The sequence below is a fragment of the Vigna unguiculata genome, chromosome 1 (assembly GCF_037176805.1).
Source record: "Vigna unguiculata cultivar grain cowpea cultivar isolate G323 ecotype 2 chromosome 1, ASM3717680v1, whole genome shotgun sequence".
Classification (NCBI taxonomy): Eukaryota; Viridiplantae; Streptophyta; class Magnoliopsida; order Fabales; family Fabaceae; genus Vigna; species Vigna unguiculata.
This window is the reverse complement of record NC_140792.1, coordinates 11,492,880-11,506,861: the sequence shown is the minus strand read 5'-3', so window position 1 is coordinate 11,506,861 and position 13,982 is coordinate 11,492,880. Positions and strand designations below refer to the sequence as shown.

The window sequence follows — 13,982 nt, the reverse complement described above, 5'->3', positions numbered from 1 at the left end:
GGGTTAAATATGCTTTTGGTCCCTTAACTTTCAGTGAAAATTGAAATTAGTCCCTCTCCGAAACCTTGACCCAATTTAGTCCTCCAACTTTACAAATGTTTGGATTTAGTCCTCCAACTTTACAAATGTTTGGATTTAGTCCTCCAACTTTACAAATGTTTGGATTTAGTCATTTTAACAAAATTTTGTTAAGTTTATTTGATGTTTCAAATGTGTTTCAAGATAGTTTTTTAGCTAACATTGAAGCGGAAATGTATCAAGCGGGGTAAACAACTCAAATGCTCTCATGAAACACGTTTAAAACGTTAAATAAACTTTAAAAAATTCGTTAAAATGACTGAATCCAAACATTTCTAAAGTTGGCGGACTAAATTAGGCCAAGGTTTCAAAGAGGGACTAAATCCAATTTTCATTGAAAGTTAAGGGACCAAAAACATATTTAACCCAAAATGAAATAATAAAGCATATTTACTAAGTCTGAAATATAATTAGTGAATAATTTTATTAAGATTTGTTAATCACAAAATGGGGAAAAGGTTATCTGTGGGATCTCATGCCACAAGGAGGTCTTCTTCTTTGTCGTCTAGGAATGGCGTGGATAGTCATCATCATTATCGTCATGTTGTTGTGTTTAGTTGACATCTTTCAACATTTGTGGCAACATTATAGGCTGATAATATTGCTGAAAGGATGTGGGATATGGAGATGGAGGTGTTGATGATGAAGTTCTAAATAAATTTTGTGTAGGACTAGAAAAAGTATCTAGTTGTTGAGGAAATATGTTTTATGTGTATGGAACTTGGCATAATGGAGCTTGTGAAGACATTGGCTATGATGCATCCATATATGGTGGAAAAGCAAGTGGTTGAAAACTAGACTAACCAAATGATTGATATGGGGGAAAAAGATATGGCCACATGACATCAAATTTGGCCGAATGTATGAACTTCGTTCTTAAGGGAGCAAGATCATTGCCAATTTATGCTTTTGTTAAAGAAACAAAAAATGGTTTATGGAACAAGGGAAAAATATTGAATGCTTGTTACGAGCTGGCCACCGATATCCTGAGGATATTTATGCTTTATTAAGAAAAAATGAACAACAATCTGACATGTGCCATGTCCAGGGTATAACTGGCAGAATTCAATCTTCAATGATCAGTAGATTTCCACTCCCCAACTTGGATGTCGTCCATTGTCATACATTGCTAAGTTAAATGATTGGTGGTGTAATTGTAGGGAGTTTCAAGCTCTTCACCTACCTTTCCCTCATGTAATGGTTGCTTGCTCATCTTACAACCTATGACTTTTGTGGATTCTGTCTATAGCTTTCAAAATATTTTCAAACCTTATGAGGTGCAGTTTCAGTCTGTTCAAAATAAAGATTATTGGTCTGCTTATATTGGTCTAAATTTAATTCTCGACCTCCACATGCGACACAAATAATCAGGAAGACCAAGTGCAAGTCGTATTCACAATGAAATAGACCAGTCAATTCCATACAAACAAAAAAATGTTCGTTTTGCAGAAGTATTGGTCATAACAGAAGAAATTGTTCAAATCAACACTGAATTTTCATTTTGTGTAACTCTAATCACTACACTACATCAACTTTGTCTACTTTAATTTCAATATTATGTCATCCACTAGTTATTAAGATGTTTCATTTCATGTACTTTTTATTAAGGAAATCTTCTCCTTTTTTTCGTATGTGCATATTTATTTTATTCTCTATTAATTACTCAACTAAATTTTTTATTTTTAAAATTTTTTAATAGTAACAATTGAGAACGTGAAAAATAATTAAAAAAATCACTTTAGTAGACGACTTCTTCATAAAAAATCCAAAACTAAAGTCATGTTATATTGGCACGACTTTGTTTAAGCAGATTATTAACTTAATTAAAGTCGTATGATTATGACACGACTTTTTTTTGAAAGAAATGTCTTGCCATTTTGGCACGATTTTAAGTCATTGTAGTATCCTAAAAAAACACTTTCAAAAACCAAGCAAGCACCCACCAAGCACTTTGGATCAGATCTGCACTACGTGGATCGAATCCTCTCAACTTTAACCAAACAGACAAATTCGTTCCATGACATGGGGATCAAATCCCTCAAGAAGCCCCAGATCTGATCCATTCCAATGGGATTGAATCCCTCACAAAGTCCCACAGATCCGATCCACTTAAGCCGAGATTGGATCTCTCACTTTCTCTCTTACACATAGATCCCTTCCATTGCAATGGGATTAGATCCCTTGTTTAACCACATCCAGATCTTCATGTTCAGCTCGCTCATACCATGAGTGGATGGGTTCCAACTTTGCATCAGGCCCTTCACTCACACTCACACCATGTGTAGATGGATTCTAACTTTGCAGAGTTCCTCACCATTTCACAACTCAACATCAACGAAAAAGACATGGACACCATTTCAGAACTCAAGTTGCACACACACAAATATTAAAAAATCTGGAGACTTACCTGAAATGGCAGTACCACGACACCAATGTCTCCACCAAAGCCAGAAACCAAGATTGGCTTCTCCCCTCTTATAACTTATACACTCCACCAATACCATATACCAACCTATCTAACTTATTCAATACGTATTTAATGGCTTTTTTCAGTCAAACAAATTCAAATATTGTTTGTATGGTCATAAGGTGTCAAGAATCTAATGCTTTTTCAACGCTGCTCAAAACTGGTCATAACGTACCATGCCATGCACGTGGGAGAAAGAGCAAAGGGTAAAATTGTCATTAAGTTGGTGAATCCACTTAAATCACCAATATGTGGCGAGATTAGAATTCTGATGCATCCCGTTAATCACCATTGTGCCTTCCTCTTAAAACTTGCGAAATGAACACATAAAAAACTTATAATCCATCTTTGCTAAACCACTCTACCTCAAACGAATATAGCATTAATGCTAACACACACCACTTGCATTTTCTCATTTTTCCATCTTTTCATTCTTCTATATTTCAAAATCACTTAAAAGATGTCTCATCAAATTGTAAGAAAAAAATTGTCAAAATTTAGTTATAAAAGTTAATATCATTATCTCATAACGTTATATATATATATATATATATATATATATATATATATATATATATATATATATATATATATATATATATATATATATATAACCTTAAGCATTGTATTAAGTTAACTTTGAGTTGTAATATTTAAGTTGTCCCAAGTCAAGTGAGATTGTGAGAGAAACTTCTTTGCTCGTGGATTAAAGTTTGTTAATGTTTTATTTAAACCATGTTAATTTTTTTTTTCGTTTTTCTTGCTCTTTATGTTTCTCTAGTTTATTATTATTTTCAACACCTCTAGTTTATTATTATTTTCAACACCTACAATGTACCTATTTTCTACGTGTTTGTATGAGTTTGGTTCTTATTGTAAGGCCCACTTTTCGTTATGCCCTTTTATTTAAAGGCTGCCCCAAACTATTGGGCCTTAGGGCTGGCCCAAAGGGGGAAAACAGACCTAAGTCTGTCCTAACTCATTCTTCTCTTCTCACTTTCAGAAATAACAGCCTTACTCCGCCCTCCTCACGAAAACAGTGCTCTGCTAGGGTTTAGAGCTCCATCATCTTCAAGCTAGCTCAAAACCACTTTCTACTCCATGTAAGTACTTTTACTAGCTCGTACTCGTCTCCGTTATCCCTCTTCGTATTTTTCCAGTTAGGGTTTCATAGTAACCCATCTTGTGTTTTTGTTCCTTTATTTCTTCCAACTCCTCCATTCGTTCCTAGAGTTGTTGTGCTCTCTACGCTTGGCTGCCAAAGCCCTTTTTCTTACCCCTTTCCAGGTAAGGGAAGTTAGAACTTGTGTCTTAAGCTTTATTGATAAGTTCTATGGCCATTTTCGTGATTCTTGAATGCATGATTGAAGTTATGGTGAAATAAATGTGGACTGTGTGTGGTGCGATTGAATGTTTGGTTTGTGCGTGCGTGAACAGTGGAGGGTCCTGCTTTTCTCGCCCAAGCGACCTATCTCGCCTAAGCGAGATTCACAATACTCGCCCATTTTTGCCTCTGTGAGCTGTCGCTCAGGTGAGGAGCTCCAACTTTGAGTGAGAGCACGTCTCGCTCAGGCGAGGAGGTCTCGCCTAGGCGAGAGTGCGTGACAACGCCACTGTTTCATTTTTGAGCCCTCGCCTAGGCGAAGGGAGCTCGCCTGAGCGAGAGACACTCTCGCCTGAGCGAGACTCTTCTGCCTGAGCGAGAGGTTGGGCGAGAGAACGCACAGGTTCTGTTTTTCTCTACTTCTCTGGTTTGATTACTATAATGTTGGGTGTTTTGGGTCTGTTTAAAGCATGAAATGCATGATGGGTATGTATGGGATTGATTCATGGATTTAATATGATGAGTTGGTTATGGAGTTGATATGAAATATGGAGGGATTCATGGAAAATGAATGATAATCCTTGGCATGGTATTGGCATGATGTACAATCCTATATTTGTGGATTTGGGAAGGATGAGTTGTGGTTGACTCAATACGAGATATGAATGAGGGATGGTTACAAAGATTGTTATGAAATTGACATGTGTGGTGAATATTACATGATTGGTTGAATATGTATAGTATGTGGTCAGTACGTAAATCCTTGAGATCTCTAGGTGAGATTTAAGGGTCGTGCTTCAGTGGTCAGGATGTAATTCCATGGCCCTTGTTAGTGGGTGTCCATGGTGGTGCCCCATCTATATGGTCTGGTAAGGATTCAAGGTAAGGTTGCATCCTAACACTCTAAGGAGTTAGTTAGTCTCACTTAGAGTGGACTGACTCTTGTGGTGAGAGTAGAAGGAGGCCTGAAACTCATTAAGAACTAACCTTGTGTGGGGGAGATTGATTCATTGTAACACTTGTAACACATAGCTCAGGGGTGAGCAGAGGTATCCGCCACAAGTGCAAGCATCTGTTGAATCCAACTAGATTATATGTATCCGGATGAGTTGAGTCTTAATGTATTGATTTGAGGAGTCATAACATGCTTGGATGACATATGTATAATTGACTGTGAAAGTATATTTGATTGCATGATAAAACCACTTTTGGCTCTAGCTTACCCTTCTGTTATTGTTGTGTGTTCTGCTGTGTGGTACTCTTTTTTGCGATGATCATCAACTTGTTGATATGAGTAAATGCGAGGAACACCCGTGGTCAACAGGGAGGTGATGTTTCCGCTGCTTAGCCTTTGGATTGACTTCTGCTTTTGGGCTTTTCATTTAGGGCTAAGGCCCATGTATTGCTTTCTCTGAGAATTTGTTTAAGTCATTATCACTTCTTACTTTACTTTGTACTTGACATCGTGGTGTGCCTCTTTTATTCGTCCTTTAAGAAGTTGGAATATCTGTGGGAGTGACATTATACTCTATTATTCTCGCTTCTTATATTATACTGTGTGACATATTCTTTATTTAGCTTTATTAAATAAATGGAGTGTTACACTTATCTAATGAATTTGTTATCTATTTAACAACATTCTATATGTGATTTTGTTTTTACAAATTACCTTCTATTGACTAACGGTGCGAATTATGATATAATCATTTTCTATGTATGTGATAGATGATCGTTTTGAATTTATATACGAGCAATTTTTACTACTAATATCTCAAACTGGGGCACCCACCAAATTACCCTACATCACATACTATAATATAAGGGGAATGTTAAATTGCATAACAAGTTATTGTGAGATCAATATCTAACAAATTGAGCAGTTTCTCTTAAGTCACTTTAAACTCTGTAACAATAATAAGAAGATTGAAACATAGTTTTGACCACAACTAATAGAAAGAGGTTTTATTGATTATAAGTGCACACTAATACAGAGCAGACACACCAAAGTGTCTATCCAACCATAAATAACCCAAGACAGAAAAAACCCAAGCTAAATTAATACAAGGCCTCAAACTACCATATTTAAAGTGCAAGTTTTTATTGGGTAAGTCCACGAAACTCCTCTATTTTGAAAAAAGTGCTTTCTTTATTCCATCAATAACAGCATACACCTTCTTTTCATCAGGAAGTGTTTTGGATACGGCCTCTCTCTCCATGCATCTCTTGGCCCAAGCAACGAGTTTAGGACATTCTGTGTCCATTTTGAAGTTACCATATGTCTCATACGTATAGAACCAACTATAAAAGGGGATCAGATCAACATCAACAAAGCCAAACATGTCGCCCCCAAAAAAAGGTTTGTCTCCAAGTGTTTCTTCTAGTTGCTTAAAGATAGAGATAAACTCCTTTTTCCATGTCTCATGCTCCTCTCCACTGGAAAGCCACATTTTCCTCCATGTATCATACACCTGCATTCAATAACCAATATCACAAAATCAGAAATCGTTGACAAAAACAAAATTTAAAGCAGAACAAAAAGAGATGAGATGACAACAAACCAAAAGCACATACCTTTTTGTCAATGTAATCGATCCAGAATCTGGCTTGAGCCCTCTCATAAGGGTCAGAGGGCATGAGTTGAGGGTTGTGATTCCATACCTCATCGATATACTGCAGTATTATTGCAGATTCACAAATGGGTTTTCCATTATGGATCAGAACTGGAATCTTCTTGTGAACAGGGTTCATCTGCAGAAGCAAAGGGCTCTTGTTTCTGAGATCCTCTTCCTTGTATTCGTACTTAACACCCTTTTCTGCCAATGCAATTCTAATCCGCATCCCAAACATGCTGGCCCATGTATCCAACAGAACAACCTCGTCCGCCATCACTGCACGGACAGGATCACCAACTCCAACTCAGGTTGTCAACTGGCTTTGCTGCTAGATGCTTTGGACTAGCAGAAGAGGTGATGATATTTATAAGGAATAAAAAAGAAATCAATGTGGAGATAGTTCTGGAATGTTCTTCTTGAGCAAAGACTATACCGTACGTGTTTGCAATCATGTGGATCTCGTTTACCTAACCCTTATCTACAATTTGATCCGCGCAATGAAAGAAATTATTTTTAAGACTACAAAATTTTATTTTTATTATAATTAAAAATAAATTAAAAATAAATATCATTTTTTAAATAATAGTGATAAATTTAATTTAAAATAAATTTAATTTAAAATAAATTTAATTTAAAATAAGAAATATTACTTAATAATACACGTGTTCAAAGAGTTTTAAAAAATAATTTTGACATAGATGTACAAAAATTTTAAATATAATATTATTTTTAATATTCTATTACTTATTTTAAGTTTGTTAATGATAATATCGAATTACTTATTTATTGTTTATATAATATTTTACATTTTACATTATTATATGAATGTTGTTCAGAAAGTTAAAAAAGTTCCTTAAAAGCTTATTTTATAATTTTTTATTTTGAATTTTAAATATAATTTTTGTTACTATATTTTTACAGAGTGTTTTTGCAATTTCAAATCTCATTCAAAATTGATTATCAAATATTTTGAATTTTAAATTTTTACTTGACAACAGGAATCTTAGTTTTATAAAACGGTTAAAATTGAAATGGTAAGTTATTTTTATCTTGAAAAGTTTAAGGAAATTATAATTTTAAATTTTTAACAATACAATTATTTTATGTTATTGAAATTATTATTTAATTTTAGTATAATTATATTATAATTTTAAATGAAATATTATTTTTAATAATTTATTATTTAGTTTAATAGCAATGGTTTTAATGTATTATAATAAATTATTAATTTTTAAGATTAATTAATTATTATGATGGTTACATTTATTTTTAAAAGGATAATATTGTATAAGCATAATTTTACCACATATAATACTTTGATGATGTTTAACTAAGAATACTTTCGTTGGTCTTATATCTATACATATATTGCTAGTAGGTAAAATAAAAAGTATAATTATTCATATATTGAATGAAAATTTTCTACAATAACCAATAAAAAGACTATATATTGTTTTTTGTAAAACAGCCTTTATATAGAAAAAATGAATTTCGGATACACGTTATAAATATAATACTGATATTAATGCTTATAATTAAAAATTAATTTTGATGATAATTAAAAAATATTTATTTATATTTATTTTTAAAGAAAGTATTTTATATATAATGTTTCATTTTTTTATTCTTAAATATTTTTTCATAATTTTTTTCATAAATTTATAATTAAAATTATAAAATATGGGACACAAATTATTATTTTTACTAAATAGTAGTAAAAACAGTTTATCTAGATATTCAGTGTATTTTGTTTTATAGCTTTTTTTATTAAAAACACGTTTAAAATATAGTTTTTTTCTATGTTTTCGTTGTAATATATTTATTATATAATTTTATTAATATATATATATATATATATATATATATATATATATATATATATATATATATGTATATGTATATTAAATGTTTAAAACTTATCTTTATAAATTAAAATCGTGAATAATTTGTAATTAACATAAAAAAGTATCTAGTTATTTATTTAAAATGAAATTATTTTTAAACACTAATTATAATTTAATTAGAGCTGATTTTAATTTTCATAAGTAATTAAAATACATTGATCAAATAAAAAGTTATATTGACTTTTTCATTGAATAATTATTTGGAAATTTTTTTATGGTAATCTAAATTTAAATATTTTTTATTATATAAAAATAATTTTGAAATTTGTATGTTGATTAGTGTGACATACCATTTAAAACACTATCAAATAACACATAACATAATATAATATAAATGTGTGACGACAAAAAGTATAAGAGAATAACAATACAATCCTTCAAGCTATACAACACGAGTTTAAACAAAAATTGCTCCTCTGAGCAGAACAGAAAGACATATAAGTTCTCAAAAAGAATACTACACTGATATCAAACTAATGCATTCTACTCTAAGCAGCAACATCATCTTCCTTAGCTTAGTCAAGATCAACAAGAGCCCCCTCATCTGCTCTCACTAATATTGGTGATCATCGTAAAAAGAAAAACAACAAGAAATACAAACACAAAAGAGAGACGGGTAAGCTAGTGAAAATAAAATTAATATAATAGATAAATCAACATATTATCTAATGCTATATACAATTGAGAACTAACAAATGACAAGTTTTTCAATTAAATAATATTTCTGAACCAGGGTAAGCTAGTGAAAATAAAATTAATATAATAGATAAATCAACATATTATCTAATGCTATATACAATTGAGAATTAACAAATGACAAGTTTTTCAATTAAATAATATTTCTGAACCACTTTCATTCAAAAAATGTACCACAATCAGTAAAAACACTTATGTGTCACTCATACAGAATTTTGAGGCTACAAAAATTAAATCTAAATGAATAACCTCTCTCATTCTTTTCTTCTCACCCTTCGTCTCACTCACACAGAACATCATTCTCTTTCAACACAACTCTTCAGCTTCATCTCTCTCTTTCTCACTCACACAGAACACCATTCTCTTTCTACTTTCAACACAACCTCTTCTCTCTTTCTCACTCACACATTCAGATCTCTTCTTATTTTTGCTTTTTTACGAGTCTTCATCTCTCTCTTTCTCACTCACACATTCAAATCTCTTCTTATTTTTGCTTTTTTACGAGTCTTCATCTCTCTCTTTCTCACTAACACATTCAAATATCTTCTTAATTTTGCTTTCTTCTTGAGTATAGTTTGCTTTGATCTTAAATTTGTTTTTGTTTGTTTTCGTTGAGATAAATGAAATGAGGAGAGGATAGGTCAGAGGCAAGACTCTGAAGCACAAAACTTTGAACAAGATTTGATCTTTTTTGTTGCAGAATGACAATAATATGTAAAGTTTTGATTTTTACTCAGTTTTCGGTTATTTCATCTTTCTCAATGAAAAAAAAAATCATCTTCTTTCTATTTTTGCTTTTATCTAACTGAAGTTTTAGTTGATCTTAACTTTGTTTTGGTTGGAATGCTTGAATGAAAAGATCGAAGAGAGGCAAAACTCTCAAACAACACTAAAGGTAGAAGTTTTCCTTTTTCTCACGGATCTTTTCTTCTACTCCCACATCTGAATATTTTCTTATGTTTTTTTCTCTGATGAATGAATGTTTTCAAGCAGATGGAGATGGATGAACGGTTTCAAAGACACAATAAGGTAGAAGCTTTTGTTCTTCTAGCGGATATTTTCTTCTTCTCCCAGATCTAAATTCTTTTTTATGATTGTTTTACTCTAATAAAGGAATGCTTTCTAGCAAATGAATGAACCGTTTCAAGAACACACCAAAGGTAGAAGTTTTTCCTCTTCTCCCAAATATTTTCTTCCTCTCTTAGATCTGAATACTTTTATATGTTTTTTTTTCCTCTGATGGATGAATGCTTTTTGCCAAATGGATGAAGTGTTTGAAGAACACAATAAAGGTAGAAGTTTTTGTTTGAAGAACACAATAGATTATTTCTGTGATGATACAAACTACTTTTGATTTTTAAAAAGTTTGATTTTTTTTGTTGTGTTTATGATTCTCTATTTAACTTTGTTTTTGTTTTAAAGATAAAAAAATATTGGAGATGCATGTGTGCCTTGATATGAAAAGGTTTGAATTTTACCGGCAGAAGGACAAAGATCATTCCCCAGTTTTTTCAAAGGTTTGATTTTTATCAATTTCATTCTTTTTTTTTGTTTATGTGGGTTATTCTTTTCTCTTCTTATATGGTTTGTAATGGTTGATATTTTTATCTTAGAGCATCTATGTTTTTGTTTTCAAGATTAATGAAATCTTCAAGAAGGAGAAGATGAAAAAACTTTTGAAGCACAAGAACGAAGATCATTTTTAAAAGGTTTGATTTTTACTAGAAGGACTAACATTTTTGAGATGAATGAAATCTTCAAGAAGGAGAAGACCGAATATTTCTTCAAAGCTAAAGGCAAGGCTATCAAGCATAAATACAAATATCTTTTTTAGAAGGTTTGTTCTTTTTCCATTTCTTTTTAAATCTTAGTTTCTTCTACTGTCTTTATTTTTTTTTTCTTTCGGGATACAATTTTGTTTAATCCATTTAAGTTTCATTTGCGTCAAATTCAACTCACTGATTTTTGTGTTTTCCTCCTTCTTTAATTTGTTCTTCCAAAGTATTTTCTTTTTTGTTTAACATGTTAAAGTTGGAGTTTTACAATATTAGGATTTTTCTTTGCATTAAAATCAACTTACTATTTTTTTTATGCTCCTCCCCTTCTTTGATCTTTTTTTTTTCAACTATGAATTTGTTTAAGTAGTTAAAGTCTCTGGGTTTTTTTTCATCAGATTCAATTCATGGTTTCTTTTCTTCTTCTTCTAATATGTTTTTTTTTTACTTTTTGTTTTTGACTACCTTTTTGTTTAACCCATTAAAGTTTTAGTTTTTATGTCATATTTGATTCATCATGTTTTTGTGTACATCTTCTTATATGATTTTTGTTTTTTTGTCTTTTGTTCTTCCAAATTTTCTTCTTTTTCATAGAACACAACTACAGTATTTTCTAACAAGATGAAAATGGTGGGTGTTTGACAAGAGTGAGGCAGCCAAAAGGTATTTGTTGAAGATGCAAATGTGTGTCTAAAACATCTACATATTGCTACGAACTAGAGTCGTCAAAGTGGGTCAGAACCTGTGGGCCAACCTGGCCCACCACGGGTTTGGGTCGGGTAGGGTTGAAATTTTTTTAGAAATTTCATTATGGGTCAATTTTTGACTTGGCCGACCAAGAACCTGACTCACCCGAGTTGAACTCGTGGTGAGCCGGGTTGGCCCACCAGCCCATATAGTCACACACATTATATTGGGCTTTGCAATGTTGGGTTATTTTTTTTAACCAAACACATTAATGGGTTGGCAAATGGAAACCTAACTTTAACTCCAAATAGTAAGGAGATTGACGTTGCATCTCAACTCAACGACCAACATCAATTGCTACTCAACAAGCATATAACTTTGCATCCTTCACTCACTATTGGGCTATTTTTTTTCTTCTATTAAACTGGTATTATTGATTATATAAGCAATCAATTTATAATCTCATGTTTAGATGGGGATAAAAAAGATGCTTCAAGAGATGAAAATGTTATGGATTTATCCATTCAAGACTCTAATATTATAGTTGGATAAGTGACAAGAATGCTTTGGTCTTATATAGTAATTTGTATTTTTTTTAATTTTGGTTTGTATTGTAGTTTAACATCATTTTGGATTGTATTTAGATTGTATTGAAGTTTATTTAAATTTTAATCCAAATTATAATTTATGACTTAAGAAAAAAAAATTATATTTTATTTTAATTAAATGGGCTAGTGAGCTAACCCGTTTAACCCACCAACCTGTGGTGGGTCGAGCCAGATTTGAAGTTTTTTGGCTCGCTAACAAGTGAGTCGGGTTGGGTTAGCCCACTAAGTGGCCAACCCGTGGTGAGTCAGGCCAACCCGGGCCGGACGACCCATTTTGACAACTCTACTAAGAACATAAGAGCACACAAACCTATGTGGAAAAACTTAATCTTCGTGTAGACAGAGGTTGGAAAAAGGCATCATGGAGAAGGCGTGTATTGAAGATATAACATTCATTTAATGTCTTGGGAGAGTGCATTGTCCCAAAAAAACAGAATTGGTGGTCTTCATAATTAATGTTTTGAAGTAGTAAATATGACAAGATGACAGCTTTAGAAACCTTTACAAAGTTTCTTGGACAAGGTAGCTATTTTTGCTAAAATAAATTAAATTGAAAATTGTAATACAATAAATTAATTAGGATTTGGTGTGGAATTTACCAATATTACACGACTAAAATGTTTTCTAACCTTGAGAGTGAATATTTTCAAATATAATATTTAATGTTATTTTATAATATAATATTTACTATTTAATAATTATAATAGTGAAGTAAATGCAAATCATAAACTACATTTTATTTTTATAATAAATGCAGATTATAAAGGTAGAATCTAAATTTCTAAATTTTCGAACAAAGTTAAAATGAAGTTGCTCACTCAATAAATTTGTCTCATTAATGATAATATAGATGTTTTGAAAACTTCAGGGTAGAAGAAAGATTTACAACTAACAAATATTTTTCTATAAGTGTTAATATTTTATCCTCTTCTATGGAAAAATTTAGGTATTTATTAATTTATTTTAAAAATAGTCATTATATATTACACTTTTTGTTTATTAATTAATAATAATATTAATAAAGACAAATAAAATTACTTGCCTTAAATACATTTAATTATCAAATTAAAAATTATGAACTTTTTTTGACGTAGCTTACTAAATAAGCTTTTTATACTTTTCAAAACCTACTTTTCATCTTCCAAAATAAAAAAAGTTAGGAAGAATAATTTTTTTTTTGTCAGTTTCTTCTACTTCCAAGGTATATTTTCTCAACTTCTTAAAAATGAAGAAATTTTTGTCTCTTCCAACATGTTTTCGTCATTGATTAGCATTAATTATGAAGAAACCAATAACTTCTTGTGTGTCTCAATGCAATGTTTTATTTGAATTTATTGTATTATAATCTTAAATAGAATATATTTTAAAATTCTACCTACCTTTTTAAAAAACTTTATATAGGTTTCAAAAATCTTCTTAAAGTTCAAGGTAGCTTGTTGAATAAACTTTCAATGTCAATAATATAAAGAATAAATGAAAAACTTTTGGTCACATTGTCAATAAAAAAACTTCTCATATTATTTTTGTCTTCCAAGATTTATGTTATCAAATGTCAACAACTTTTCATCTTCCAAGAATCTTGCAAATTTCCCTCTTCCAACACATCATCTTTTTGAATTATGACTTCATTTATTATGAACAACAACAATTATGATTTGTGAAACTCAACGAATTGTGAAACATCAGTCAAACATATAAATAGGGTTTACGACAATCCAAAAAGTATTATTTATCAATTTTAAGTATATATAAAATATAAAATTTTTATATCATGATAGTTTTTGGAGGTGTTATCTGTTGTTTATTTATCATTAATCATTAACATTCAATC

General features: G+C 31.1%; 1 protein-coding gene across 1 annotated transcript; it reads right to left on the bottom strand.

Moving 5' to 3' along the window:
• Positions 1-5,803: 5,803 nt before the first annotated feature.
• LOC114169614 (glutathione S-transferase 3-like) lies at positions 5,804-6,837 on the bottom strand. The gene is made up of 2 exons (XM_028054887.2): positions 6,441-6,837; positions 5,804-6,337 (listed from the first exon to the last, which is right to left on the bottom strand). Exons 1-2 carry the CDS (start codon positions 6,753-6,755, stop codon positions 5,993-5,995), a joined length of 660 nt encoding a protein of 219 aa, XP_027910688.1. The 5' UTR covers positions 6,756-6,837; the 3' UTR covers positions 5,804-5,992.
• Positions 6,838-13,982: the final 7,145 nt, after the last annotated feature.